General features: G+C 40.7%; 2 protein-coding genes across 8 annotated transcripts in view; one reads left to right on the top strand and one right to left on the bottom strand.

Annotated features, from left to right (window-relative positions):
* Positions 1 to 4,450, bottom strand: part of kdm4c (lysine (K)-specific demethylase 4C) — a 35,431-nt gene extending 30,981 nt beyond the window's left edge. For 3 of the 7 annotated variants that reach the window (XM_015043847.1, XM_015043848.1, XM_015043850.1), the window contains exons 1-5: positions 4,277 to 4,440; positions 2,271 to 2,437; positions 1,828 to 2,003; positions 1,266 to 1,380; positions 677 to 870 (exon numbers count right to left, since the gene is read on the bottom strand). In XM_015043847.1, coding sequence (XP_014899333.1) covers positions 677 to 870; positions 1,266 to 1,380; positions 1,828 to 2,003; positions 2,271 to 2,414 — 629 coding nt within the window. In that variant the 5' untranslated portion in view covers positions 2,415 to 2,437; positions 4,277 to 4,440. Of the gene's footprint in view, positions 1 to 676; positions 871 to 1,265; positions 1,381 to 1,827; positions 2,004 to 2,270; positions 2,438 to 3,827; positions 4,204 to 4,276 lie in introns of those variants that run through there. The other 4 variants (XR_001426348.1, XM_015043845.1, XM_015043846.1 and 1 more) reach the window with 4 other exon arrangements.
* A 2,477-nt stretch (positions 4,451 to 6,927) lies between these two features.
* Positions 6,928 to 25,145, top strand: ecpas (Ecm29 proteasome adaptor and scaffold). Its single transcript, XM_015043820.1, has 49 exons — positions 6,928 to 7,029; positions 7,708 to 7,838; positions 9,239 to 9,355; positions 9,641 to 9,759; positions 10,347 to 10,496; positions 10,593 to 10,770; positions 11,106 to 11,245; positions 11,398 to 11,476; positions 11,567 to 11,686; positions 11,820 to 11,905; positions 12,002 to 12,077; positions 12,865 to 12,914; positions 13,002 to 13,068; positions 13,153 to 13,275; positions 14,008 to 14,111; positions 14,236 to 14,359; positions 14,466 to 14,546; positions 14,645 to 14,861; positions 15,100 to 15,191; positions 15,301 to 15,435; positions 15,512 to 15,683; positions 15,864 to 16,036; positions 16,112 to 16,213; positions 16,354 to 16,477; positions 17,202 to 17,347; positions 17,443 to 17,497; positions 17,597 to 17,711; positions 17,790 to 17,858; positions 17,941 to 18,058; positions 18,152 to 18,319; positions 18,426 to 18,505; positions 18,586 to 18,691; positions 18,778 to 18,825; positions 18,911 to 19,029; positions 19,822 to 19,972; positions 20,533 to 20,598; positions 20,760 to 20,849; positions 20,943 to 21,009; positions 21,081 to 21,172; positions 21,275 to 21,341; positions 21,964 to 22,161; positions 22,268 to 22,479; positions 22,562 to 22,605; positions 22,971 to 23,163; positions 23,252 to 23,408; positions 23,530 to 23,635; positions 23,743 to 23,831; positions 23,909 to 23,980; positions 24,455 to 25,145. The coding sequence occupies exons 1-49, from the start codon at positions 7,008 to 7,010 to the stop codon at positions 24,592 to 24,594; spliced, it is 5,550 nt and encodes a 1,849-aa protein (XP_014899306.1). The 5' UTR covers positions 6,928 to 7,007; the 3' UTR covers positions 24,595 to 25,145.
* The last annotated feature ends 223 nt before the right edge of the window (positions 25,146 to 25,368 follow it).

The raw sequence follows: 25,368 nt of genomic DNA, 5'->3' as shown, positions 1-25,368 counted from the left end.
TGCTGAATGCAAATGCATCTCACACCTTTCAGGTTGTTGTATTTGGAACAATTTCTGAAAAAGGGTTGTTTTCCTTCCCCCTTCTCAGTTGTCCACTACTTTGTGCTGGTCTGTCACTAACCCCAAATGTATGGTTTTAAGGAGATAAAATGTAAAAGAACTTCCTGGTTGGAAATACTTCTGCAAGGTTCTGCATTGCTTGTATAAACTCAGGTTAACCATAGTCTAGTCTTAAAGAGGAACTCTTAAATGTTAATCAAATGTGTTTATCAAGTAATTTGGATTTAATTCATATTTAAATTATTGAAGAGGTTTACTGCATATCATAGTCACTTAATATGTAAAGTAATAAATATTGGAACATATTTGATCATCAGTGTATTAGTGATGCAACAATTCAAAGGCATATTTGCCAAATGTGGAAATGCAAATCATAAAATGTCTGCTACATGAACTGAATTTATCCTGCAATCTAAACATCTTAGACGACGTTTCATCAAGCTACAGATTCTTCTTCTCAGATACCGGCACCAACCTAACTAACAGGAGATTTGTCGAATCCGTCTGGAAGTTGTACCACTTACACCACTTTGTTGAATATTTACACCTTTGTGTGTTCACCCTTGTACTGAAATCGCTGCTACACACACACACACACACACACACACACGCTCACCAGGATTTGGGCTCTCCAAAGTGGAGGTAGTTGATGCTATACAGATCCATATCCTCTGTGTGCCAGGAGAAGGTGGTCTTCCACATCCCAAAGTAGAGATACGGCGTGTTGACCCCCTGTATGGACACACCACAGTCCTCCTCGATAACATCCAGGATGGAGTTCAGATGTCCAATGTTCCACTCTTCTACGTCCTAGGAAATTGGAAACAGGGGCTTAAACCGGTGCTACAGACAATTTACAATCCTGTTTTTTTTTTTGTTGTTGTTTTGTTTTGTTTTTATGAGCTACATAAAATATTATGTTCCAATGAAATCCCAGATCTTTCTGTAAAAAATGACTGTGACCATATTAAATTAATACTCTCAACAAAAAATAAAAACTGAAACCAGAGATATAAAGTGATGTACACTCTGCAATGCTTTGCATTAAAGGCATTTCAGTGTTTCATACAGGATTCTACAGGCTCTGCAAGCTACATGCACCGAACCTAAACACAGACAGACGATTATGACCGACTACGAAGGGGAAAAAAGGCAAAAAAATAAAAAAAGAATCCCATGTAAAGAGAGCTAGACAGGTCACCTACCTCATCATAGAGGCTGCCACTCACATCTGCACCATATATGGGTGAGACAAAAGTGAGGTTTTTCCAGTATTTCCTCTCAAGATCTTCATAATTCAGGTAGCGAGGTGTACAGTACCTTTAAAAAGAAAGAAAATTAAAAATATATTGTTTTTTTTTTTGCTCTTTTTTTTTTTAAACCTTGGCATAGATGTTACTCTGCATGCATTTCACAGTTTACTAAATAAAAAAAATCTTTAAGAGTAAAAGAAATGCTTTAATCACTCCTAATTTTAATCAAATGAAGACTAATCTTTGAATGAGTATTATTTTTATTTCAAGAAAGTTTAATATCATTTAATTGTGGGAACAATGGCTACTTAGAGCAGGTCACTCTTAAAAATTAAATTCAGCTACACAAAAGGTGAAATTCAAACACAATATGAAATTCAAACAAAGTGGTAAGGAAATAATTTCTAAAATATTCCTCCGCCAGCACCAAATTTGAAATACCTGTTTGTGAAACACTAAGAATTAATAATACTGAATATTAAATGCAATACTATGATACTTTTATGATACTCACATGTCACTGTTTGCTAACCGCCTGAACTCCTGCACACTAAGAGGCTTCTTCTGGATGTTGTACTGAGTGAAGAGCCCTGACTGGCCCGCCACCATCTGCTGAATCGGAGCGTCGATCATTAAATCATCAATATCGTCGTAGGTTCGACGTGGCTTCCAGCCTTTAGGGGGGATCACCTTTGGCACGCACAAAAAAAAAAAAAAAAAAAACAGAGACTTATTAGTGAAAATGAAACAGCAAAATCTAAATGATGAATGAGAGCCGATTCGGAAACATTGCACTCGGCTCGCTCTCAAAGAGAAACTCATTAAAAGGTTTCTCTCTGATTTACTTTCTTAATCCCGCTTGAGTAGGTTAATAAAACTCTGATACATCAATAAAGAGGAAGCAATGATGTATACCTCTCAAATATGCCATATAAAGAAGAAAAAGTCTCTACCAACCTTAGCTAAGCCTGCCCGGTGTGCACCCTGAGACTCCATGTACACCAGGTACCGGTTGAAGTCTTTGAATTCTTCCATCGTGGGCCTGAAGGTCATAATCTTGCAGGTGGGGTTTGCAGGGGCGGATACCTCTGCTCCCGCCATCCTGCCTCCTCAGTGGCTATAATCTGAGATGGGAAAACAAAATGCTTCTGTTATTTCTCGCCGTTTTTCAATAGACAGTTGTGTGCCGATTCTTATCAGAGGCCATATTACGTATGACTAAGTAGAAGCGCAGCCCATTCTGCTTCTGCAGGAATATGAATACATCTTTAAAACTACATTGTTCATTTTCCTTACTTGCCATCATTTATGATGAACATCATGCTGATGATTTGCATCATTATTATAACTAATATTGTTATCAGCATCATTATTCAGTGTGTGAATGTGTGTGTTGATGGAAGTCACCAATTTTATTGTAAAGCGTCTTTGAGAACCCTTTGAGGGTTGAAAAGCACCATAAAAGTCTTATTTCATTTCATCTCAATGTTTTATAAATAACTATATTGTTAGGAACAACGACTATATCCCGCTTGATATAGTAGTTGTTTATATCAACAGTACTATTACATTTTAATAGTAATAGTACTGTTGGTGTTTTCTTTTAGCCGTCATTATACTTTCATTTTAGAAGTAAAAACTTTTTTTATCTCTAAAATTAGGTTAATTTTAAGAGGTCATGTGGTATGAAAATAACTTTTAAAATTTTAAAGGAATAATATCAGTTGATATAAACATATCTAAACTATTTAACCTTTTAGATCCCAATACGATGAGCAAAATTATGTAAGAAATCTATCATATTAAATGTCGGGGGGGGGGGGTTAACACCCCCCATCTAGTGGGATGGCTGAAATCCCAATCTAGACCATTAGATGGCAGTAGAGATTCAGCATATATTGTTTTGATTATTTGAACCTGCAGCTGCCCCTCGCAGCATTTTGTCCCAGCCACCCATCCCAGTTCCACTCCCAACTTTACTGTGCCAGTACACAAAGGATCACATTGCACCATGTGAATTCAGATTTCCTCACCCTTTTGTACTCTCTCTCTCGATGCTGCCTCTTTTAAATTTACATTACCGCAAAATAAATCATAAATTTTAGAAAGCAGCAACAGACTAAAAATAGATCACTTAAAACAAAGCAAGCAAAGTAAACATTAAAAAAAAGACAAACTACAGTTTTGTCTCACACTTTGGGTTTTAAACAAATTATTACAATTCTTGATAGCCTCCTGAAACAAGTTAATGTAACTAAAACAAATCTGGCTACACTCGAAGGAGTTTAAATCTACGCTGAGCTGCATTTGAGTATTAATACTTCGGCGTGTGTAACTCTGCTCATCTTTGTTGTCTCCCAACGTAACTAGCCAGCTAGCCTACGTTCTGTTATGATGCCGAGTAATGGCTGAACAAACAGCGCAGCTTGCCAATTCAAGTGACCAGCTCACGTAAAATTAAACAGTCAACAGGCTTCTCAGATGTGATCTCACAAAACTCGGCTTAGTACTTACCTTTAGTGGCAGTAAATGGAAGGTATAAATAACTAGTAGGCTAACGTAGCTGTAACGTTAGCTAACTTGTTACAGTACAGTGAATGGGGTTTAAATGCCCCTCGCAAGGTGGCTTCACATAGGCCCTTAGCTACATCCTTTCCGACTTCTTGTAGTCGAACTGCTTCATTCTGGAGTTTCAGTGCTGGTGTGTTTGTTCGTGACTTGCAGATTTACTCGTAAGACAAACAAATAAAGACATGAGTGCTCACAGCAGAAGCACGATTGCCAACTTCAGTGATTGCCAGTGCTAAAGGGTTAGCCGCTGATAGCTTCGAACATTCTGCAACAAGAGCCACGACATGTAACCTGCTTCCTAAACACTATGATTAAAAAACAGGCCTCCGTGCACCATTCTTCCTGTAATATAACTGTCGAGAACCCGACTAAGCTCAACAGTTTGTACCTACCTTGATGAAGAGACGCAGTCGTGTTGTTGTTTATCTCCTTCCTTGTTCACCCAGCTGATTCACATGACAGCTGCTGCTTCGTGTGGTGAAGAAGAGGGGCTGCGCTCCACATCGCCTGCGCTCTACGCTGCTGCTGCTACTGTCATGGCCGTAGTGGTGTAGCCCCATCCATGTACTTTGAGATCTGCGAATCAGCTGGCGAAGGGGGCTGCAACGTTTACAATCCAAAGAGCCATTTTCCCCCCGCAGTCCAGCAAAATAACTTTTGTTTAGAGCCCAAATGTTCCATGATCTTTTGAAGAAAAAAAAGAAGCATACTTAATATTTTTTATTTTATAAATATATCTATCAGATTCTTTTTAAACTCTATATATATATATATATATATATATATAAAGAGAGAGAGAGAGAGAGAGAGAGAGAGAGAGAGAGAGAGAGGCTATTATATATGTCGGCTATTTGCATATATAAATATGCAAAGCAATATTTTTCTTCTAGTGCTAACACGGGTTCCCACCACCACAGTGGCACTCTCTATGCTGTGCTGCCCCAGGCAGAAAGAAATTTCCCCCATATCAAAAATGACCACTGCTTCTTTTGGTCAGGTTTGTCTTGAGAAGCTTGTATTCCATCATTGATTAATTTAGAGAATTTCTGCTGTGCCAAAATTGGAAGAAAGTTTTACTAACAGTACAAAAATTATGGTTTGGTTAAACATTTTGCCGAGTACTTCATATACATATGTGTAATGGACTGTCTTCATTTCATCTCAGTATGACCTGTCCAGGGTGTACCCCACCAATCCCCTACTGATGCGCCCCTTTGAGTCTACAAGGATATGCAGGTAGACGACGGCTGGATGAATGGATGTAACTCTTATTGGAATACACAGATTTAAATCCATGGTTTTCAAACTAGTAGTATATTTTCTACTGTGCACTACTTTTCTTTGTGGTACACAGTAGAAAAGTTGGTTTGAATACTGTATTTACAAGGTAACACAAAGCAAATTAGCTGTAAGCAGTCAAACAGTCAAAAAAATCCAGTAGTTCAACACATTGATCTGTGATCCAAACAGAACTGTTTGGAGCAAACTGCTGTGGAAAACATTTCAACAAGCACTCAGCAGAAACTGATGCAAAGGTCAGTAAACCAAGAACAAGTGCTGGTGGCAGGTTACAGTAATGCTGCGTTCAGTGTGCCAGTCGTTGAATCAGTTTCCACTTCTCAGCTTTCAGAGATGGCATCCAGTTTGATGAAATTTTTTCTGCTAAAGTCCATCTGTTTCGATGTTTGAAGAGTTGTGTGCTTAGAGATGGTTCTCAGCACACTTTGGTTGTAACAAGTGGTCATTGAGCTACTGTTGCCTTCATGTTATCTTATTCACTTAGTCTGTCAACACTACTTTGATCTCTGAACTTAAAGACTCACACAGCTGCTGCACAGTGGATACATTGTTGGTTTTGGACCAGTTTCTGTAAACCCAAGAGATGTTTGTGCATGAAAATTCCAGTAGAACAGTAATTTCTGAAATACTAAAAAGTTTTTCTAAGTGGTATTCCTCAAAAATTGAAAAAAACAAAACAAAAAAAACAAAACAGAAAAACTCTATGATATATTGGAAGCAAAATGTAATCAAATCCGTTGTGGTTTAAATTTTTACACAGTATTGCATGCAACCCCTTTTGGGAATACACATACACCTTGAACCCTGAGGATATTTTTTGGTCGTTGAATGGTTCACCTCATATCTCCATAAAAACATGCAGTTGAACCTTGTTTTTAAGGAGAGGGCCACTTGTGGCACTCTGTGCCAGATGTTATCTACCGAGCTTGTTTTCAGTGTAGATTGGATTCTACCAGTACTGATTTTCAATCATGTTTGTGGTTTTGATGGGCAAGATCTGAAAGAGTATATGGAGAGGAGGATGTCTGCTTGGAAACTTATGATCTTGTCTTTGCTCTTTTGCAAATCAAGATCATAAGCCTTGTCTATTTCAAAAAGGCAAGACTTATGCATATCATGTACTGATACCTTCATGACATGCTATGTCCTGAAGATACCAGGACATAGCATGCTGTGGTATGCTTGCAGTGGAGCCAAGTGTAAATAAGAGTCTACTTCTCCAAGACTGAGCCCTTTGTTTAAAACTGGAAAAAGGTTCATAGCTAGTCAAGATTAGCATGCGCGTCAAGCGAAGAGATTAAGAGTCTTAGTGTTAGTTACGATAATGGGTGGTTGACGTAGGTGTTGGATAGATGGATTGTAGGCTCATCTGCAGTAATGCATGCTAGAACATGCCGGAAGGGGGTAACCCTTTAAGCCTCAAAAACACCTTGGGATTGAGCTGTACATAAACGGATGGATGGATGGATGGATGGATGGATGGATGGATGGATGGATGGACAATTCAATTTTCTTCATAATGGATAGAAACACATAAAGTAATACAAAAAAGAAATAATGATATAGTTTTGTATCTTTTCCACATATAACTTCAAAATTTAACATTACATTAAAATATTTTAAATATAACAAAATATTTGTTGATGTAACATAATCAGTTTATTCATAAAATTTATTTATGTCCGACGCCATTTAATTAATAACGGAAATAATTGTTTAATAATTACGATTATTAACTCGTGTATTACGTCGTGGCACTATTGGCACTCCAAAGAAGCGGCAGTCTCTGTCAACTGGGAGGGTCACTGATGACTTAGTGCAAACATGGCTGCCCAGGATGAACTCAGTAAGTTTCTTTCTGCCTTGTTAACGATTCATATCCTCTTAAATGTCCCATTTGTGGTTGCCAAAACAGATGTAGCGATGTGTTTTTGCCCGCCCTGCTACTAAGGCTGTTTATAAAGTAATGATAACGCCAAATTCAGTTTAAAACTAGGTTGGGAGCAGGCTACGTAGCTAGCTGACATGCTAACGTCAGGAGGCCGTTTGCCCAGTCATGGTGAAAATAAAACTATCACATCGGCTTCTTATATATGTCCTCTCACCAATGCCTTACAGTGGATATTTGCATTTTTGGCATTTGTGACAATTAGGTTAAGTTACACGGGTGTGTCACTGCTTCGAAAAATATTTGCTGCTTTCATGCTAATTAAAACAAACAAAAAAAAAAGATGATGTCCTCCGTGGACTATCTTGTCATTTGTTGCTAACGGCTTAGAAAGCTAAGCCAGGAGAAGGAGTGCATGGTTGGGTTATGTACAGCAGCTGGCAGGTTGAGCTCATCGGCCGTAATAGGACAAAATGCTTCTTTCCAGTATGACTTAACATGGTTAATTTAACCCAGAGGGTGTCTGCAGTCACCAATGAGTTAAAGATTCATATTAAAATCGAAAGATACTGTACAGTAGGAGCTGCTGATACCATGACTTGGTGTGCCGGTGAAGTAAGAGTGTGTTTTGATTAGATCAACTGGAACGTGTGTTCCTTCGCCTGGGCCATGCAGAAACTGATGACCAGCTTCAGGATATCATCTCCAAGTTTCTGCCACCTGTTCTTCTCAAACTCTCCAGTGTTCAGGAGGGGGTGCGAAAGAAGGTGAGTAGTAAAGTAAAAAATAATGGTTGAGTGCTCAGCCAGGCAATTTAGGTGTGTGTAGTCACATTGTGGTAGGTTTGCAGTTGTGCCACTCTTTTTGTTGTTGCATGATGGACTAACAGAGGTGGGTAGAGAAATTGTACTTAAGTAAAAGCAGCAATTAAAAATAAAAAGTAGATTTCCAAGAAATGACTGAAATAAGAGTAAAAAAGTATTCTGTAAAAAGGCTACTCAAGGACTGAGTTACTGATCACAACACACGATTTAATATTTTACATCTATGTAACTAAGTTATGCACAGATTCTGGGATTCAAGTAGAAAATGAGGGGGAAAAAACCCATCAATAAAAAACACACTAATTATTCATATATAGATAAAACCAGCCCAAGTGCTTATAAAAACCACAGCAGAAAAAAATGACACCCAGCTGGTTTTTAATGGCAAGTTAATGTTTTTTTGGTGTCTGAAAAATGACCCGTTTAAAAGATCTCTGTAATGTCAGGTTACAAATCAGCATGTCCCCTTACCTAGCAACCCCAGCAAAGCCCAGGCTGTCACCCGGCAACCCAGGTGGCGCTCCAGCATGTTTGGTCAGCCGGTTTTTACCGCTGTATGCGCCGTGCAATGGCTGCTGGAAAAGACAACTGTTTTGCTGTTGACTTACCATCCAGAAATCACTTGCTGCATTCTTGTTGGTTACGCAGGATGCTCTGCTTTTCAAAGATCTACAGTTATATAATTGCGCATCTGGTCGCAGCCATTTTCATGTGTGAGTGTAAATGTTGAGTTGTGGGGGGCGTGGCCAGAAGCGGCTTATTTTGATTTAAAGTGACAAGAGGCTCTAAAACAGCTCTGTTCTGAAATGAGCTCAAAATAGGCAGAACTGAGCAGATTAAAATCTCATCATCTAAGAATGAGTTTGTACAAAAAAATGTAATGAACATATTTTGTATAGTCCATAGACCTAACCTGTTTAAGTAAGCATAATAGGTCACAAAACAACTTTGTTAATACATTGATTATACTACACCCAGGTGGACCTAATTTACTAATTGTGGCTTCTGAAGTCCACTGGTTGCACGAGGTTTCTTTAGAGGTATAAGAGAAAGGGAAGCTAAAAACAACTAGAGTCCCCACTTGTAGAATTTGACATTTTTAATAAACTTTGAAAACCATTTCCCTGCCCCTCACAAATATGCACTGCTGTTTATTGGTCTATTTGTCTATCACTTAAAACCACCTTAAAATATATTGAAGTTTGTGGATTTAGAGTCACAAAATGTGGAAAAGTAAACAGTTTGTACTTTAAAGATTGCTTTCAGCGGCCTTATGTTTCCTTACATTATTTATTCATGCATCTGTTTCGTGAAACTGCACTAAGAAATGTGTCTCTGACTAGGTGATGGAGTTGTTGGTTCACCTGAACAAGAGGATTAAAAGCCGACCAAAGATCCAGCTACCAGTGGAAACACTGCTGGTGCAGTACCAGGACCCTGCGGCTGCTTCTTTTGTTACAGTAAGATATTAATACAGCGTTTATCTTGTGAGAGACGATGTTTACTGTCCATATTATCTTCAGTCACTCTACAGTTAAGTAAAATATCATGAGCAAAACATCCAGTCAGTATTGGTTATCAAATGAATGGCACATGTGTGAGTTGATTTTGTTGTCTTCATTATAAATCCGATTTTTAAAAATTGTGTGTTTTAACTTTGCGTGATATTTAACCGATTTGGTATTTGAACTGAAACAAAAACAGGTCTGTTTCATTAAAATGAAATCTACTTCATTTTTTGACAGAATTTCACCATCATCTATATTAAAATGGGCTTCCCTCGTCTAGAGGTGGCAAAACAATGTGAGCTGGCCCCGACTCTCATCACTGCCATGGAAGGCAAACCGCAGCCACAACAGGACAGGTGAGGGGACACGTATTCTCACATACCTATCCGGTGAAGTACTGTCACCTTCTAGACCGGATGGCAAAGGTGTTACACACTCCTGTTAGAAACTCTAGGTTTTTGAGACATCAAAAAAAGGAGGAGATAATAAATTATTTTTTTTCTTCATATTTTAGGATTGTGCATTTGTGCACAACATCAAGCTGATACTTTTGATTCAGTTTTAGTATCCAGCCTTCTTAAGGACACACAGGCCATGAATTTTAGTGAATCCGATTAATCTAAAACAATGTTCATCTATCCTCGTTGAGCTTTGCTGACATGCTCATAGTTTACAGCAACGCTATAAATCTCATCGCTAAAACATTCTGCATTCTACATGTACCAAAGCACAGTAAAGATTATTCATTGAGGAAAATGTGGGACAACTGTGACATTACAAAACTGGATATTTCTTCAAAGTGAATGAAAATGAAATACAAGAATTTATCAGAGAACTTTTAAAAATCCCCTCCAATAAAAACAAATTAACCAGTCCTGACTGCGTCTAACTCAAAACCAGCAGTGCATGGCACAACTTCTCCGTTTTCTCTTTGTGTTTTCAGCCTGATGCACCTTCTGATTCCCACTCTTTACCACATGAAGTATCCTGCAGACTCGTCCAAAGTCGTGTCTCCGTTCAATTTAACTGAAAGGCCAAAGATGATACACCTTCTACTGGAGTTCATGCTGGATGTTTTGCTCATGCCTTATGGGTGAGTTGTCAAAATAAAACGTGCGGCTGGAAATGAGTGTTAATCGCGAGGATGACAGCATTTTGAACTGGAGCGTTCTTTCTCCCACATCATCAGGTTTGTGCTGAATGAGTCTCCCACTCGGCCTGCACCATCCTCCTCCCAGGGAGGTTCCTCGGACGGGGCGGTCACTGGGAGCGGGCAAGGTCTCCCCCAGCCTCCCCCAGGGATGAGTGTCTATGCTGCAAAGAGGGTTATTGGAGAAGCGCAGTGGAACGCCGAGCAGCTAGAGCAGGTACAGTAACGTATTCATATGGCCATATTCGGGCTGTCTGATCAAATATTTTGTTCCCAGTTGAAACCAGATATTTGGAATCATATATGAATCAAGACGCCACAGGTTCCTATGGTAATTACATAAAAGCTTGCAGGATGGAAAATGATAAGCTTTTGGAAGGATACTAAAAATGTTTGGCCCAACTCATACAGTTTAAAGGAAATATTAAGATAATCTGTCTCAGTTTAGTGTGTCGTGGCGATATCAGTTATTGTCCATTCAGTTTAATCGTAGTTTTATCTTGACTGTTAATTGCAGGTCTCTGTCTAACTCCCTTGGTCGTTCTCCAACAGTGTAAGCTGGGCATAGTGAAGTTCATTGAGGCCAAGCAGGTGCCAGAGGTGGAGACAGTGGTCCACTTGGCGGTGGCTTCGAGTGACACGAGACACAGCGTGGCTACTGCAGCTGATCTGGAGCTGAGGAGCAAACAGAGGTAGAGCCTTTTATTTTTATGTTAAACGTGTGGAGAGACTGTGAACGTCTTTAGTTTCTGTTTCCCTTTAGCTTCTGTTGGTGAACGACAAGATGGCCCTGTTTACACATTACAAAGCTGTTTTCTCAATGTTTATTTTTGTTTCATTCCAGCATCATTGACTGGAACAATCCTCTAATTATCAACAAGATGTTCAAGGTGTATCTGGGAGATGTCCCTCTTAAAACAAAGGTTTGTAATTTACATTTAATTTAAAAGCCAGTGAAAGAGATTTTTATGCAAATTCAGATCCAGGTGAAAATGTTAACGTATTTTCTGCAGGGTGGAAATGTTAAGCAAGAGCTGAAACACGATCCAGTGAGCACTAGAGTCAAACTAAAAATCCTCCCACATCTTCTACGCTCCCGGCTGGCAGCAGAGTGCTTCCCAGCAAACATCCAGGTCATGCTGACTCTTTTTTTTTTTTTTTTAGACAATCAGTCGTCAGAATGTCTGTTGCTGCCTGTTCAGAGATCCACGTCATCTTTTATGTGGTGATGTGCTAATGTCTTTACTGGTTTGCTTTGCGCTTCAGGTCGTTTATGACGGTTTGTTTGGGGCCAACACCAACAACAAACTGCTGTCTCTCACCTTACAGTTTGTCCATCACATCTGCATGGTGTAAGACATTCACACTTATTCCTCTGTCCATGAACTGTTTACCTGTGTTTCCTCTCAAGAATAAAGTCTAAATGTTTTTTTTTTTCTATTTTACAGATGCCCTGACACTAACAAGCCTTTAGGACTAATGCTGCTCAATGGTCTGACCAAACTTATCAACGAATACAAGGAGGTAAATAAGATGGTAATTTAATTTAAAAATGTTTTAAGACTAATTCAGTTCTGCTCTACTGATAGTTAGCTGTTTTTGATTGCGTTAGGTCTCATTGTTGTTGCTCCTGAACTTTCTTTTGCACATCTCAAAATATAAAACTGCACCATATTAAAAGATTTATTTATTTTTTTAATAACACTTTCGTCCAACTTGATATTTGAAAGCGAAACGCTCTGATTTATGGTCAGACGTATCAAACTGTTACGTCATTTGTTCATTTGTTGTAGCAGCACAGAAGCCTGAAGAAACTTTTGCCATAATCTGTCACCTCTGCTTTAGATCAAAAGCAGAGGTCACGTCACACTGTGTGTGTGTGTGTGTGTGTGTGTGTGTGTGTGTGGGTGTGTGTGTGTGTGTGTGTGTGTGTGTGAGAGAGAGAGGGAGAGAAAAAAGTTGGTGATATACAGATCTGCAATTTACCAAATGTAAATAATATTATTTCAAAACAGAAAGAAAACGATTAAAGTTTTGACATTTTAAGCACCTTGTTTTATCGCGGTTAGCAAATATCAGTCTGTTTATATTTATTGTAGAGTGAAGACAGACACTTTGAGATTCAGAATGTTTCTTAGCAGATGAAAAAGAATGTTATTCTAAACAAGTGTTTTAATAATCTTTGCAGACAACTTGGTTCCTATTTTGGTCAACATCAAATTTCTTGTCTAATCAAAACCTGCACCTCACTGGTAATTCTTGCAGTTTGGTTTATCGTGTTTTCTTTCTCTCACAACGTCTCTCTTTGCAGGATCCTAAGTTATTATGTGTTGCCTACTCTGCTGTTGGAAAGCTGTCAAGGTTACGATAACATCTTATTGGTATTTCAGTTGGGTCCGATTTAGAAACAGACAAACCGACGCTTGTTTTAATTTTTTCCTGTTTCAGTCGGATGCCTCAGCTTTTCACAAAGGATATTGCTCTTGTGCAGCAGTTTTTTGAGTCCATGTGTAAGGTTGGTGGAACACATTTTGGAAAAGTTGGAGGTGAACCTACTTTAGTATTTTTTTTTTCTTAAACACTGTGTCTGCTTGATCAGGAGGAGCCGGATGTTCGCCTTGCCATTCAGGAAGCTTTGTCAATGATGGTTGGAGCGTATGCCAACCTACAGGGGGCGCTGCTGAATCTGATGGAAGCCCTGGTGGCTGCATATATTTCAAAGGTATTCTGCCACGTGAAGAAGAGAATTGGATTCTTTCACAACTGTAATGTGTGTTTTAACAACTGAGTTCATACGTGTGCTTGAAATCCGTGAAAATGCTTGAATTTCAATTAGGCATTTTAAGTTTTGGAAAGTGATTAATTTCTGTATTAAGTCCTAAAAAGTACTTGATATTTAAACTGCACAGTTTTGTAATAAAGTGCAATCAGATGTTTGATTTACAGCCTCAGTTTGGAAAGCAATATAGTTGAAACCAGGTAATTAAAGGTAATAAAAAAGATGAGCACATTTTTCTTCTCACTGTCTGAAGTTAAATCAGACCAAACTTATCTTATTTCAGGTCAGTTAGAATTACCAAAATAATTTTTATTTGCCAAATGCCAGACATCTTGGAGAGAATATTTGTTAGAGATTTTTGTTTTGGAATTTTTTTCTGACCAGTCAGGTGTACAGGATATGTGTGAGAGAGACCTTTCAAAACATAAAATGTTGCTATATTTAAGTTGACCTTGTCCCTAATGATTCCAGTAATAAATTACATCATATAATAGTTAATTGAAACTGTCTTTAGTTCACTGGTATCATTTTTATCTCCAATGTCAACTATGGTGTGGAAAAGTTTGAAAATGTACCTTGAAAATGTTTGAATTTTACTGTGGGAACAGTGTACAAAACCCTGTAACAAGCTTAGTAAGCAGAAATAAAAGAAGCCTGCCGCTTGTTTCATTGCAGCCGGAGGTACAAGTTCGCCAGGTGGCCATGAAGTTTGCCAGCACAGTGTTTGCTCCTGACCACGTGCCATCAAGGTACCTGCTGCTGCTGGCTGCTGGAGACCCGTAAGTTTATGGAACCACCTAACTCTTTGTAATGCAGAAAGAGAAATTAAATGGCTTTATTAAGATAAATGTCTGTTGTGAACTTTACACTCGGTAAGATTTTATTTTATGCTCTGCTCTTTAGACGAGAGGAAGTGTCTGCAGAGGCCCAAAGGGTGCTGAGGCCTTTTCCCACAAAAAGCTCGGAGAAGGAGGGACCGAAGCCAATGCCGTCCTTTCCCGACATGGTTGCCTACATCCAGGAAAAAGTGGGGCTCGGAGCATCTCTCAGACGGCACACCTGCAAAATAATGTTACCCTTCTAATTCAAGAAATAACGATCCACTCTCTTCACATTCTTGTCATTTTTTTTAGGCAGCTCAGAGGATCAAAACCCCTGCCAAATATATTGTTGGGGCCTCCACAATTCCTTTTAACCCATCTGCCTTTGGAGAGGTAAATGATAAACATATTTATTTCATTTGAGGATAAAACCAGATGACTCAGCAAACCATATAAGTGTGTTTTCTGGTGGATTTCTTTTGTTTTTTCAGATAATGTTGTACCTGAGGATGTGTCTGGCCCACAGCGCTGGCGCCAGGCCCATGTCCACCCGCTTGTTGGACATGCAGGACGATGCTCCGGCCATCGGTCGCTACGTCCACACCCTGCTCTCAGCTGAACCGCCACCCTCAGCGCCAAAAGGCCTGGAGGGAAACCCTGTACATGTGTACATGGATCTACTGCAGCAGCTTCTCTCTGCTGTGGGAGGTGAGACTTAACCTGCCTTCCTCGGAGGCAGTTTGGGGTATAAACAAGTAGTAAGCGATGCTTATTCTCTTTTGTCTGATTTATGATTTGTCTAAATCATAGTAGCTGTACTTTCTCTCTTACAGCTTTAATTTGTTCTGTTTTAAGACTAATTCAGTCCTTACTAAAGAAAAAAAAAACATTTTATATTTGTCAATTGTAGTATTCATACTGTATCTACATCTAAATTTCCCTGCAGGAATCCCAGTCATGTACTGCTTACTGGAAGTGGTGTCTGTGTGTCCAGAAAAACTCGCCCCCAGGTTTGCTGATAAAATAGACTGGATCAAAGTGAGTTCTATTTTACGTACAGAGTTTTAAAATATCATTCAGCGAGTTATCTTTCATGCACATTTCACTTTTGTTATCCAAATTAGCTGTAATCACATTCTTCTTTCAGAGTCTGATGAACACCAATAAGGAGGACATGAGGGAACTCGCCGCCCAGCTGTATGCTTTGGTGATCTCCACCATGACTGGCAACGAGCTGCAGACAGCCGTACAGAATCTTGTCAAAATCACCAAAGACAACCATGTATGTCACATACTCTTGCGGTTATTCGTGTCATAAGCTTGTGCTGCTAATATTTATTTTTTGGGTTGAATCTCAGAGTCCTGAGACTCAGCATGGCGCCATCTTGGCTCTCGGCTACATGGTGGGAAGGAATCTGAGCAGAAAGAAAGCCATTGCCTCCTGTGAGTTGACAGAAAACAAGATGGAAGAGATGAGCATCACTTCCCAAGATGATGACAAGCTGGTTTCCATGGCTACTAAGACAATTGGTATGAACTTTTTTTATTTTTTTTTTACATAAATCCTTTTTGTGCAGATTTTACTGACTTATAGGCAACTTTTATTGTATGTTTTTGCAACCTCTTTTACAAAAAAACAAAGTAAAGTGGTAAAATTAGAGAGTGTTTGATAATTTCCCCACAAAAGTGATCGCATGTATTCGCATCCAGGTGCCTTCCTGGACAGCGGCAGTGCCATGTTGGCCGTAGCAGCCTGCACAGCTCTGGGAGAAATTGGGCGGAATGGCACCCTGCTGATCCCTGCAGAGGGAGACGGCTTCACCAAACTCTCCGTCACGGAAAACCTGCTGGCTCGCATCACTTCTGGCAAAGAGAGCCTCAAGGTAAGCTGTGACTCTTAATGGCTCTGATTTGCTGTGCTGTTGCTCTGATTGATTTTTATCCGCGTCGTTTTCCAGATGAAGGAGCGATCCGTTACAACCTTGGGTTATCTGCCAGTGGGAGACCCAGACTTTCCACACCAGAAGAAGCTGCTGCAGGGCCTCATGGATTCGGTGGAGGTATGAAACTAGATTTTCTATTTTCTTTATTAATTTCTTTTACTTTCTCTTGAAGTGATTTTAGAAATATTCAAATTATTCTGCTGTGAAACTGCCACATACCAATACCAACCCTTCTCTGCTTCCTTTCTACCTTCCAGGCCAAGCAGGTGGAGCTGCAGTTCACAGTAGGAGAGGCCATCACCAGCGCTGCCATAGGAACCAGTTCTGGAGCCGCCAGAGATCCGTGGACCTGCACTGAGGACCAGTACAGCCCGCCACACAGTGAGTCTTGACAGGTTCTATCCCTGCTGGTGTGAAATAGATCTGAATTTTAGTCACTAATGGATGAAGTCATTTCACAAATTCCCACAAAGATTATTTAAAGTATTTTTATGAACAAATTAAAATAAAAGGGAGAGAAACATCCCGGACTAAGACAACTAGTGAGATCTCTCTGTATGGTGATCAGTAGCTTAAATAATGGATATTATCTGTCCAGTAATAGCAGTCGAAGTGAGGCAGGGCCAGTCCATCATTCCTATAAGCATCACATCATAGACATTTGACAAAGGAGTATTCTGCTCCTTTGTCAAATGTACCAAAGGAGCAGAATACCAGATCAAACTAGATAAAAAAAAAAGAGATTCAGAATACAAAGTAATACATTTGTAATAACTGGTGTTTTTTTCAGCATGTTGAAATGAAAAAAAAATTTAAAATGTTTGACAAACTTTTGCAGTCATTACAAATCTGTTTGTTGGATCATTTAAGCACATAAAATGTTTACTTAGTATACTTAAATTGCTTAAATGTATGTAACTTAAGCAATTTATGCAAGCTGTAGATGCATATGAATACTGCAGCTGACAAATTTAAAATTTATTTATTAAATTGCATAATATACAAACTATAACATAGATCCAGCTTGTGTGTGGTTACCTGTTTTAATGTAATTCTTGAATGCCTCGTCTTTTTTTTTTTTTTTTTCTCCATTTACTTCCATCAGATGTTAAAAACAACGACGTGGTTCCCTGGGTCCTCAACTCCATCCTGTCCAGGTACATTCCCAGCCAGAACCCTCATGTGCGGCAGGCGGCCTGCATCTGGCTGCTCTCCCTGGTGAAAAAACTCAGCCAGCACAAGGAAATTACTGTACGTACATAACCCACCTGTAGCATTACTGTCTTTATTTACAACTGGAGCACAAGCTTGAACGATCATTTTCCCATCTTCCTCTGCGGCTGCAGTCTCATTTGAAGGAGATTCAGATAGCTTTCATCTCCGTTCTCTCAGACCCGGATGGTAAGACAAGACGGCTGAGCTGAGCTTCGTAGCATTACACCTCTTTCAGCTTCTCTCGTTCCCACTTCCTCCTCCATGCTTCTTTTCCTTTTTGTTCAGAGCTCAGTCAGGATGTGGCATCTAAAGGCCTGGGGCTCGTTTATGAGATGGGTGGCGAGGCTGATCAGCAGGAGCTGGTGTCTACACTGGTGGAAACACTCATGACTGGAAAAAGGTAAGCTACTAAGCTTAAGAGGTAAGCTTACTAAGCAGTAAATTGAGAGTTTGTATGATTATTTATTCTTGTAAACAGGGTGAAACATGCAGTTTCAGAGGATACCGAGGTGTTTCAAGGGGAGGATTTGGGAAAAACGCCTGACGGGTGAGTTTTGTTACAAATAGTTGATTTGTAACAGGTTTGAGTTACAACCAAGAGTAAAACAAGTTTTGTAATTTTCTTCCAGTCAAAGCTTGTCGACATACAAGGAGCTCTGCTCACTGGCCAGCGACCTGAACCAACCAGATCTGGTCTATAAGTTCATGAACCTGGCAAACCACCACGCCATGTGGAACTCGCGCAAGGTAACGCACTAAGGCTCTCTCTCTTTTGCCTCCATTATTTTTTCCAGGTTTTCTTCTCCTCCCTGACCTAAAACAACGTTCTGTTTCTTCCAGGGAGCAGCTTTTGGTTTCCACATGATCGCTACCAAGGCTGGGGAGCAGCTGGCTCCATTCCTGCCACAGTTAGTGCCTCGTTTGTACCGCTACCAGTTTGACCCAAACCTGAGCATTCGCCAGGCTATGACCAGCATCTGGGATGCCTTAGTCACCGATAAAACCCTGGTGAGGCTCCGTAGTTTTATACATCAACGGAAACATTGGCTAGAGACAGAATGACGTGAAAGTGGGTGGGAAGAACTGTCAGGAATAATTGTTTCGTTTTGCGCAGGTGGATAAATACTTGAAGGAAATCCTGCAGGATGTCATCTCCAACCTGACCAACAACACCTGGAGAGTGCGTGAGTCCAGGTAGATTGCACCGGCCGCTCACTTGGAGTGTTTATCTTCTCCAAGACGGGTTAAAGTGAATTGATGAATTTGTCTTGCAGCTGCCTGGCCCTCAACGACTTGATCCGGGGCCGTCAGGCCGATGACCTCATCGATCACCTGGCAGAGATGTGGGAGACGTTGTTCAGAGTCCTGGACGACATCAAGGTCAGACAAAAATAATCTGAAATAAATCTCAAAGTGGTTCATGGTTTAATCTCCATCTGAACTTTTAATGTTTGGGTTTTTTTTAGGAGTCTGTGCGAAAGGCTGCAGACTTAACACTGAAAACGCTCAGTAAGGTAAATGTTATGTCAGCGCACTGGACTGCGTGTAAGTTTATATTCCACTGTGTAAGTATTTCAGCCTCTTTGATTTTATGTGCAGGTGTGTGTTCGTATGTGTGAGTCTACTGGCTCTGCAGCCCAGAGAACTGTGGCCATGATGTTACCCACTCTGCTGGAAAAAGGCATCGTTAGCAACGTCTCCGAGGTTCGCTCTCTCAGGTAAATCTGTTTACTTGTGCAACATAAATACTGATTGATATGAAACAAAGATGTCTTAAGATGGTTTCTCAGCTGATGCTGAAAGGTGAACAGGGAATACAGTAGACTGTAAAAGTAATTCCTCATCTCAACAAACACTGGCATATGTTATTTCCCATTTTTAATCCATACAGAATGACGCCTGCTTACTCTTTACAGCTTTACCATCTTCAACTCTTCTGAAATAAGAAGAGTGCTTTCCATTAGTTTCAGGAGTGGGCTTATTGGACTTTTTGATCATTCTTCCTGAAACATGTTTCTTGGGGTCAGACACTGATGTTGGATGAGAAGGTTGGCTCTCAGTCTCAGGTCTGATTCATCCCCAAAGGTGTTCTGTCAGGTTGAGATCGGGGCTCTGCAGGCCTGTCAGCTTCTTCACACCAGACAAGTTCATGCATGTCTATTGATTTGTTTCGTGCACTGGTACACATTCATCTTAGAACAGGAAGGAGCTTTCACCAAACTGTTCCTGTAAAGTTGGGAGCATAAAATCCAATATGTCATGTTGAGAGTTTCTTTCACTGAAACTAAAAGTACTGAATTTTTGAAAGCAGCCCCTAATACCCTCCTACATCCCTTGATTTCAATTATTTGGAGTCTATTTACCCCTTGTCGTCTTGGAAAGGACTGAAAAATTACAAAATGTCAGTTTAGATTATTATTTTTTTAAACATGCTATTTGAGTGCATTTGTTGATTTTGTTCTGCATAGTTTGGACATGTATAACTGGTTTGTCAACTTTTCTCTCTCTAGTATTCAGACCCTGGTGAAAATCAGTAAGACTGCTGGCGCCAGGTTAAAGCCTCACGCTGCTCGGCTGATTCCAGCCCTGCTGGAAGCCCTCAGCACCCTGGAGCCTCAGGTCCTCAACTACCTCAGCCTCAGAGCCACTGAGCAGGAAAAGGTAAACAACTTTCAGTTCACCTGCAAATCATACAGAAGTTGCATTTGATGATATAGGGTGTCTGCTCTACCTTAAAAAGTCCTGATATCATTTATCTAAAATTAAGGCCTTAAAATGTAAGTTGGCCTTAAATATGTCAATTTTTGTCGTGTCAGGACTACTTAATCTTGTATTTGTTTTTTTCTCGTAGGACTTTTCTTTCAGGCAAACATTTAAGTCACCTGTAAACATATTCACTGCGTTCTGTGACTACCGCTAACTAGCTGCTGACCATAGTTAGCTAGCCTTCTTGCATCTATCATGAGTAAAGTGTAACATTAACACCGGTTGGCTGGAAAACGTTCGTCTTCGCCATTAGCTCACTTCTCTTGCCAACCTGTACGATGGTGTATTTATTCTGTGGTAAAAAGCTTGTCACTACTACTATATACTATACATATCACTTTTGTACCTTTCCGTCGTGATACAGGTCTTAAATTTAATTAATGGTCTTAAAACGTCTTTAAATGGTGAAACCTGCAGAAGCCCCGTGACATGAGATGTTTGTTCTTTCTCTGCAGAGTGCCATGGATGCTGCACGGCTCAGTGCTGCCAAGTCTTCTCCAATGATGGAGACTGTTAACATGGTAAAACAAAAATAAATGCTCACACAATAATCCCAGTTAATTCACTGTAGAGTCTTCCAACCCAAATGTTGGGATATCTTAGTTAGTCGTGAGGTTTCTGCATTTACTAGCAGCTTCACGTTTCACCGAGGCGAAGCTTCTGAATGCGTGTCTTCTTCCAGTGTCTGCAGCATCTGGATGTTTCTGTGCTGGGAGAGCTGGTTCCCAGACTCTGTGAGCTGCTGAAGAGCGGAGTGGGCCTGGGCACAAAGGTAGAACTGAGTCCCACAGTCACGCATCCATCAGTGATTCTCCACCACACAGAAGCGCATCAGTTGCCTTAATGACTGCTGTTCTCGGTTTAGGGAGGCTGCGCCAGTGTAATTGTGTCCCTGACGGTACAGTGTCCTCAGGACCTAACCCCATACTCAGGTACAACACGACACGCCATCTGACTCGGTTAATGACTCGAGTTGAACAAACTAATCAGTTTTTATCCGCAGGTAAACTGATGAGTGCCTTGCTCAATGGCATTCATGACAGGAGCACAGTTGTACAGAAAGCCTTCGCCTTTGCTTTGGGACACCTCGTCAGGGTAAGCCCCTCCGTTAACATGAAGTCCTTGGTGGATTATTAAACCCTGGATTTGTCTGTTTGTCACAGACTTTATCATGACGACATTTATTATCCTTTTTAGTCAGCAAAGGACAGCAGCGTAGAAAAACTACTACTGAAGCTCAGCAACTGGTACTTGGAGAAAGAAGGTGAATCTTACTTTGAAATGTACTTTTTTCAGCGGAGCAATAAAATGTGACGATATTGTTCTTTGAAAAAGTATTATACCCTTTAAGTTTTTCTTTGACTTTAAAACTACAAAATCGAGTGTATTTTATTAGAATCTTACAAAGCAGTGCATAGATGTGTGGCGTTTGGAAAAACTACACGTTTTTTCTGTCTGTTTTTGCATTTAAATTTAAATCTATAAAGTGTGGCATGCATTTATATTTACCTCCCTTTTTTCCTAAGACCCCTTCATAAAATGGAGTGCTCCCCATTGTCTTGAGAAGTCCCCTTCTTTCTACTTAGGGAGTGTGTCAAAAGTATTGTGATGTAAATTCAGCTGTTTTGTGAAGTTTGTTGGAGATTGTGAGTGAACAAATATAAGTAATATTTATTTTTTTTTAAATGGTCTAGTCAAAGTAAAGACCTATATTAAATTGAGAAACTAAATACAAGTCAATACCACACAATTTTTGTGCTGCTTCCAGTAAAATACACAAAAGTTTGATGTTGAAAATTTTAGTTTGTCTTGTGATTTTTTTCTTCTTCTCCTGCCTTGACTCCCTTTTAAATCAAATGTTTTCACTCCGTTTCTCCTGCTTCCAGAGCCAGTGTACAAGTCGTCGTGTGCGCTAACGGTGCACGCCATCAGCCACTACAGCCCGGATGTGCTGAAGGCCCACGCGGGCGTGGCCCTGCCCCTGGCCTTCCTGGGCATGCATCAGGCGCCGGGTCCTGATGAGGAGAAAGGAGAGAGTCACGATGCCACCCTGTGGTCGGAGGTGTGGCAGGAGAACGTTCCAGGTGGGGAACGCTGTCGCATGACAAATACCGGTGCTACGAAACGGAAAGGATCGTTTCCCAGGAATAAAAGCCGATTCATTTTTTTTATACTTTTCTCTGACTTCAGGAAGCTTCGGGGGCATCAGGCTTTACATGACAGAGCTGATCACCATCACTCAAAAAGCCCTGCAGTCTCAGTCCTGGAAGATGAAGGCTCAGGGTGCAGCTGCCATGGCAACTGTTGCTAAGGAACAGACGGGCTCATTGGTGGCGCCGCACCTCGGTTTGGTGCTGACAGCCTTGATGCAGGGACTCTCCGGGCGAACTTGGGCTGGCAAGGTGTGTGTTGCTCCTGTCGTTTTAAGAAAGCCTGGAAATAAAACACACTGGATTCAGATTTTGGTGTTTTGGTTTTGTGCAGGAGGAGCTGTTGAAAGCCATCGGGTCAGTGGTGTCCAAGTGCAGGTCAGTCATCTTGCAGAACTTCTTCCTGCTCTTGCCTGGGTTCGTGTGCAGCTCTGGATGAATATGATTTAAACTTTGACATCAAGATTTTTCAGTGTGTTTGTGTGGGGGGGGGAGGATGAAGCGATTTTATAGTTTCAGACTTTAGTTCGCCCGCAGCTTGTTTGTCCAGCTGTCCGTTCAGTCATCATCCACCTGAGTTTGTTCTTTCAGGTTTCATACTTAAAAACTTGATCAAATACATGTAATGAACACTGGGCTTTAATAACGGTAAACTGTGAAAATGAATTTCACAGTTTAGTTGTGAAATACATTTCATGTACTACTTCCTGTGAACTTGACCTCATCTCCTCTTCGGTTTTTAGCGCGGAGCTGCAAAAGCCGTGCAGCGGCCAGCCCAGCATCCCGGAGGTCCTGGATGTCGTGTTTAAAGAATGCCGCAAGGAGAATCTGCTTTACAAAATGGCCGCTCTGCGCTGCGCCGCAGATGTTCTCCACAGTAGTCAGGAAGACCGCTTCACCGACATGGCTGAGATCCTTTTCCCTCTGATCAAGAAGGTTCGCGTCTGAGTTTTCTGTTTGTCGTGGGGCTAGTTTAGTAAAGACTTGCCTTGAGAAGGAGCCTAATCTCACGTTTTTATGACAGAGCTGTCCAGAGAGCGGTGGCGCCTCTCCCAGGTCGATGGATGACGACGACGACGATGATGACAAAGATGTGAAAGATAAGGAGCTGCACACCGAAGCTATACTCTGTGCTTTTGAGACACTTGGGAAGACCTGGCCCAGAAACCCACAAACTCAAGGTGAATTCTGTTGGTTTAGTCGCAGCTTAGACCGGACACATCAGTCCTTCGTCATATCTGCTCTCATCAATCTGAACCGAAGGTGAAGACTCGTATTTTTGTTGTGCATGTTTGTGTGCAGTGCGTTTCCAGACAGATTTGTGCACTCTGATGTGTGGGAAGCTTAAGCTGAGCACATGGAAGGTGCAGCTGGCTGTTCTTCAGGCCATGAAGGCGTATTTTCAGGGGTGAGGATCAAAACACACAAACTGTACACGCTGGATTTGGGAAGCGTTCCACAATTTGAATTATTTAGCTAGTTAAAACAAAGATTTATTTATTTTTTGCTTTGTAGCCTGTTACTGCTCGAGAAGGGTAACGAAGACACAAATGCACTATCGCAGATCCTCACCGAGGCCTGCACTGCTCTCACTTATGCTTTAGGTAAGGAGGTAATTCAAAATCTAATGGCTTTAATTGAAAGTCTCATGTCTTCACAGACTGTTTAATTTTCTCCACAGAAAATAAAAGCTACTCCTCTGTGAGGACAGAGGCCTTGTCTGTGGTGGATCTGATCGTTAAGAGAACAGGAGGTAGGCTTTTATTGATTCTGCTCTCTGTATTATTGAGCATACATTATGTCCGAGCCTCAATAATGTTTCCAAATTTAGGCCTACATTATTTAACCTTCTTGGAAAATGAATTTCGCTGTGCTCCTGTTGATCGGCTTGAAAATGGGACGTTATTTATTGATCCATTAAGGACAGACGGAGGCAGATTCTGGTCCTCATAATGGCTTTTATTTGATGCATTCAGTGCATCAAGTAAATGCTTGGTGGGCTGCACAACTTGCCGGTCAGAAATCTCGCCCAACTTTTCCTGGCATCGCTGATTCAAACAAAAAAGAACAACAGATGAAATTCTGTCTTTATGTCTCTTGGTTTTTATTCCCGGACTTCAGATTTGTTTCTCCGTGTCTCTCTCCAAAGGGATGTGATTTATTTGAAACCTTAACATCCTACTCTGCAGCTGATTTGTAACGCATTTTTTTGTGTGGATGCTACCAGAGAGTGAGCAGTGGGACTGCATGCCTGTGAGGAGCCGGGAGCAGCTGCAGCGCTCCCTGTCGACGCTGCAGTCCGACAGCCGGCCCGAGCTGCGGGACAAGGCGCAGGAGCTGCGCAGACGCATCCAAAGCCAGCCCTGAGCGAGCGCGGAGAAAGCGACCTGCCCATTAAACGTGTTGATCAGCAACACAGAACATCCATTAGCACATATCTAATCTGATTGAACTCCGTAATACATGCGTGTTGTTTTAATTTACTCCAACGATCCATATAGTCTGTGACGGTGCTGCGGGTGAACATGTCAGGGCGCGAGGCCTCCGACGTCAATGTGTGAAGTTTGTCTAACTGGGCCGTGAGACGATAAGAAACGCTTCATAAGCCAGTGTGTTGACTTTGTGGACACTGTATAGTTCTAGCCCCAAAATGGGGATTTTACAACTGTTGTGAGTTTGTCTTAATAATGGATTTACTTCTCTAAACAACAGCAATAGGAAGACCGACTACAAGACTTCACTGCTGTTAAAATGGTGAAGAAGTGTGTTTTTCATAAAAGTGCTGAAAATATGTGCCAGAGGACTGAGATGTCAGCCTGATTTAAAGCCTGAAAAGAAGAGTGAGCCTGCTGTTGACTTCAAGTGATGTTGTGGTTGTTTCAGTTTATCCTTCATGAAATAAAACTTTGGACCACTGACCTGGTTTTGAAGCTTCTCATTAACTCTGCAGGGTTATGGCAGGCAGATTTAATATAAAATCGACTGTCTACGTGTAATAACTTTCTAGATATCTGAATAATTGAAATACATTTTGTCTCATCAAATTGTAAGTGAAGATGGATTTAATTAGAATGCAGATATATAGCCGTTCAGGATAGTCAAAATACATTTTGATATCTAGAATAATTACAGATGAAAATT

This window comes from Poecilia latipinna, unplaced genomic scaffold (genome assembly GCF_001443285.1).
Source record: "Poecilia latipinna isolate Pla-1442-1.1 unplaced genomic scaffold, P_latipinna-1.0 Scaffold650, whole genome shotgun sequence".
NCBI lineage: Eukaryota > Metazoa > Chordata > Actinopteri > Cyprinodontiformes > Poeciliidae > Poecilia > Poecilia latipinna.
This window is presented reverse-complemented; position numbering and strand designations above follow the sequence as displayed.

What these genes read in the sequence shown, in the direction of transcription:
- ecpas (XM_015043820.1), top strand. Translation starts at nt 7,008, where the DNA reads ATGGCTGCCCAGGATGAACTCA. An exon ending in TTATCAACGAATACAAGGAG is followed by an intron (nt 12,078 to 12,864) that starts GTAAATAAGATG and finishes CTCTCTTTGCAG; the next exon opens with GATCCTAAGTTATTATGTGT. An exon ending in GCCTCATGGATTCGGTGGAG is followed by an intron (nt 16,214 to 16,353) that starts GTATGAAACTAG and finishes TCTACCTTCCAG; the next exon opens with GCCAAGCAGGTGGAGCTGCA.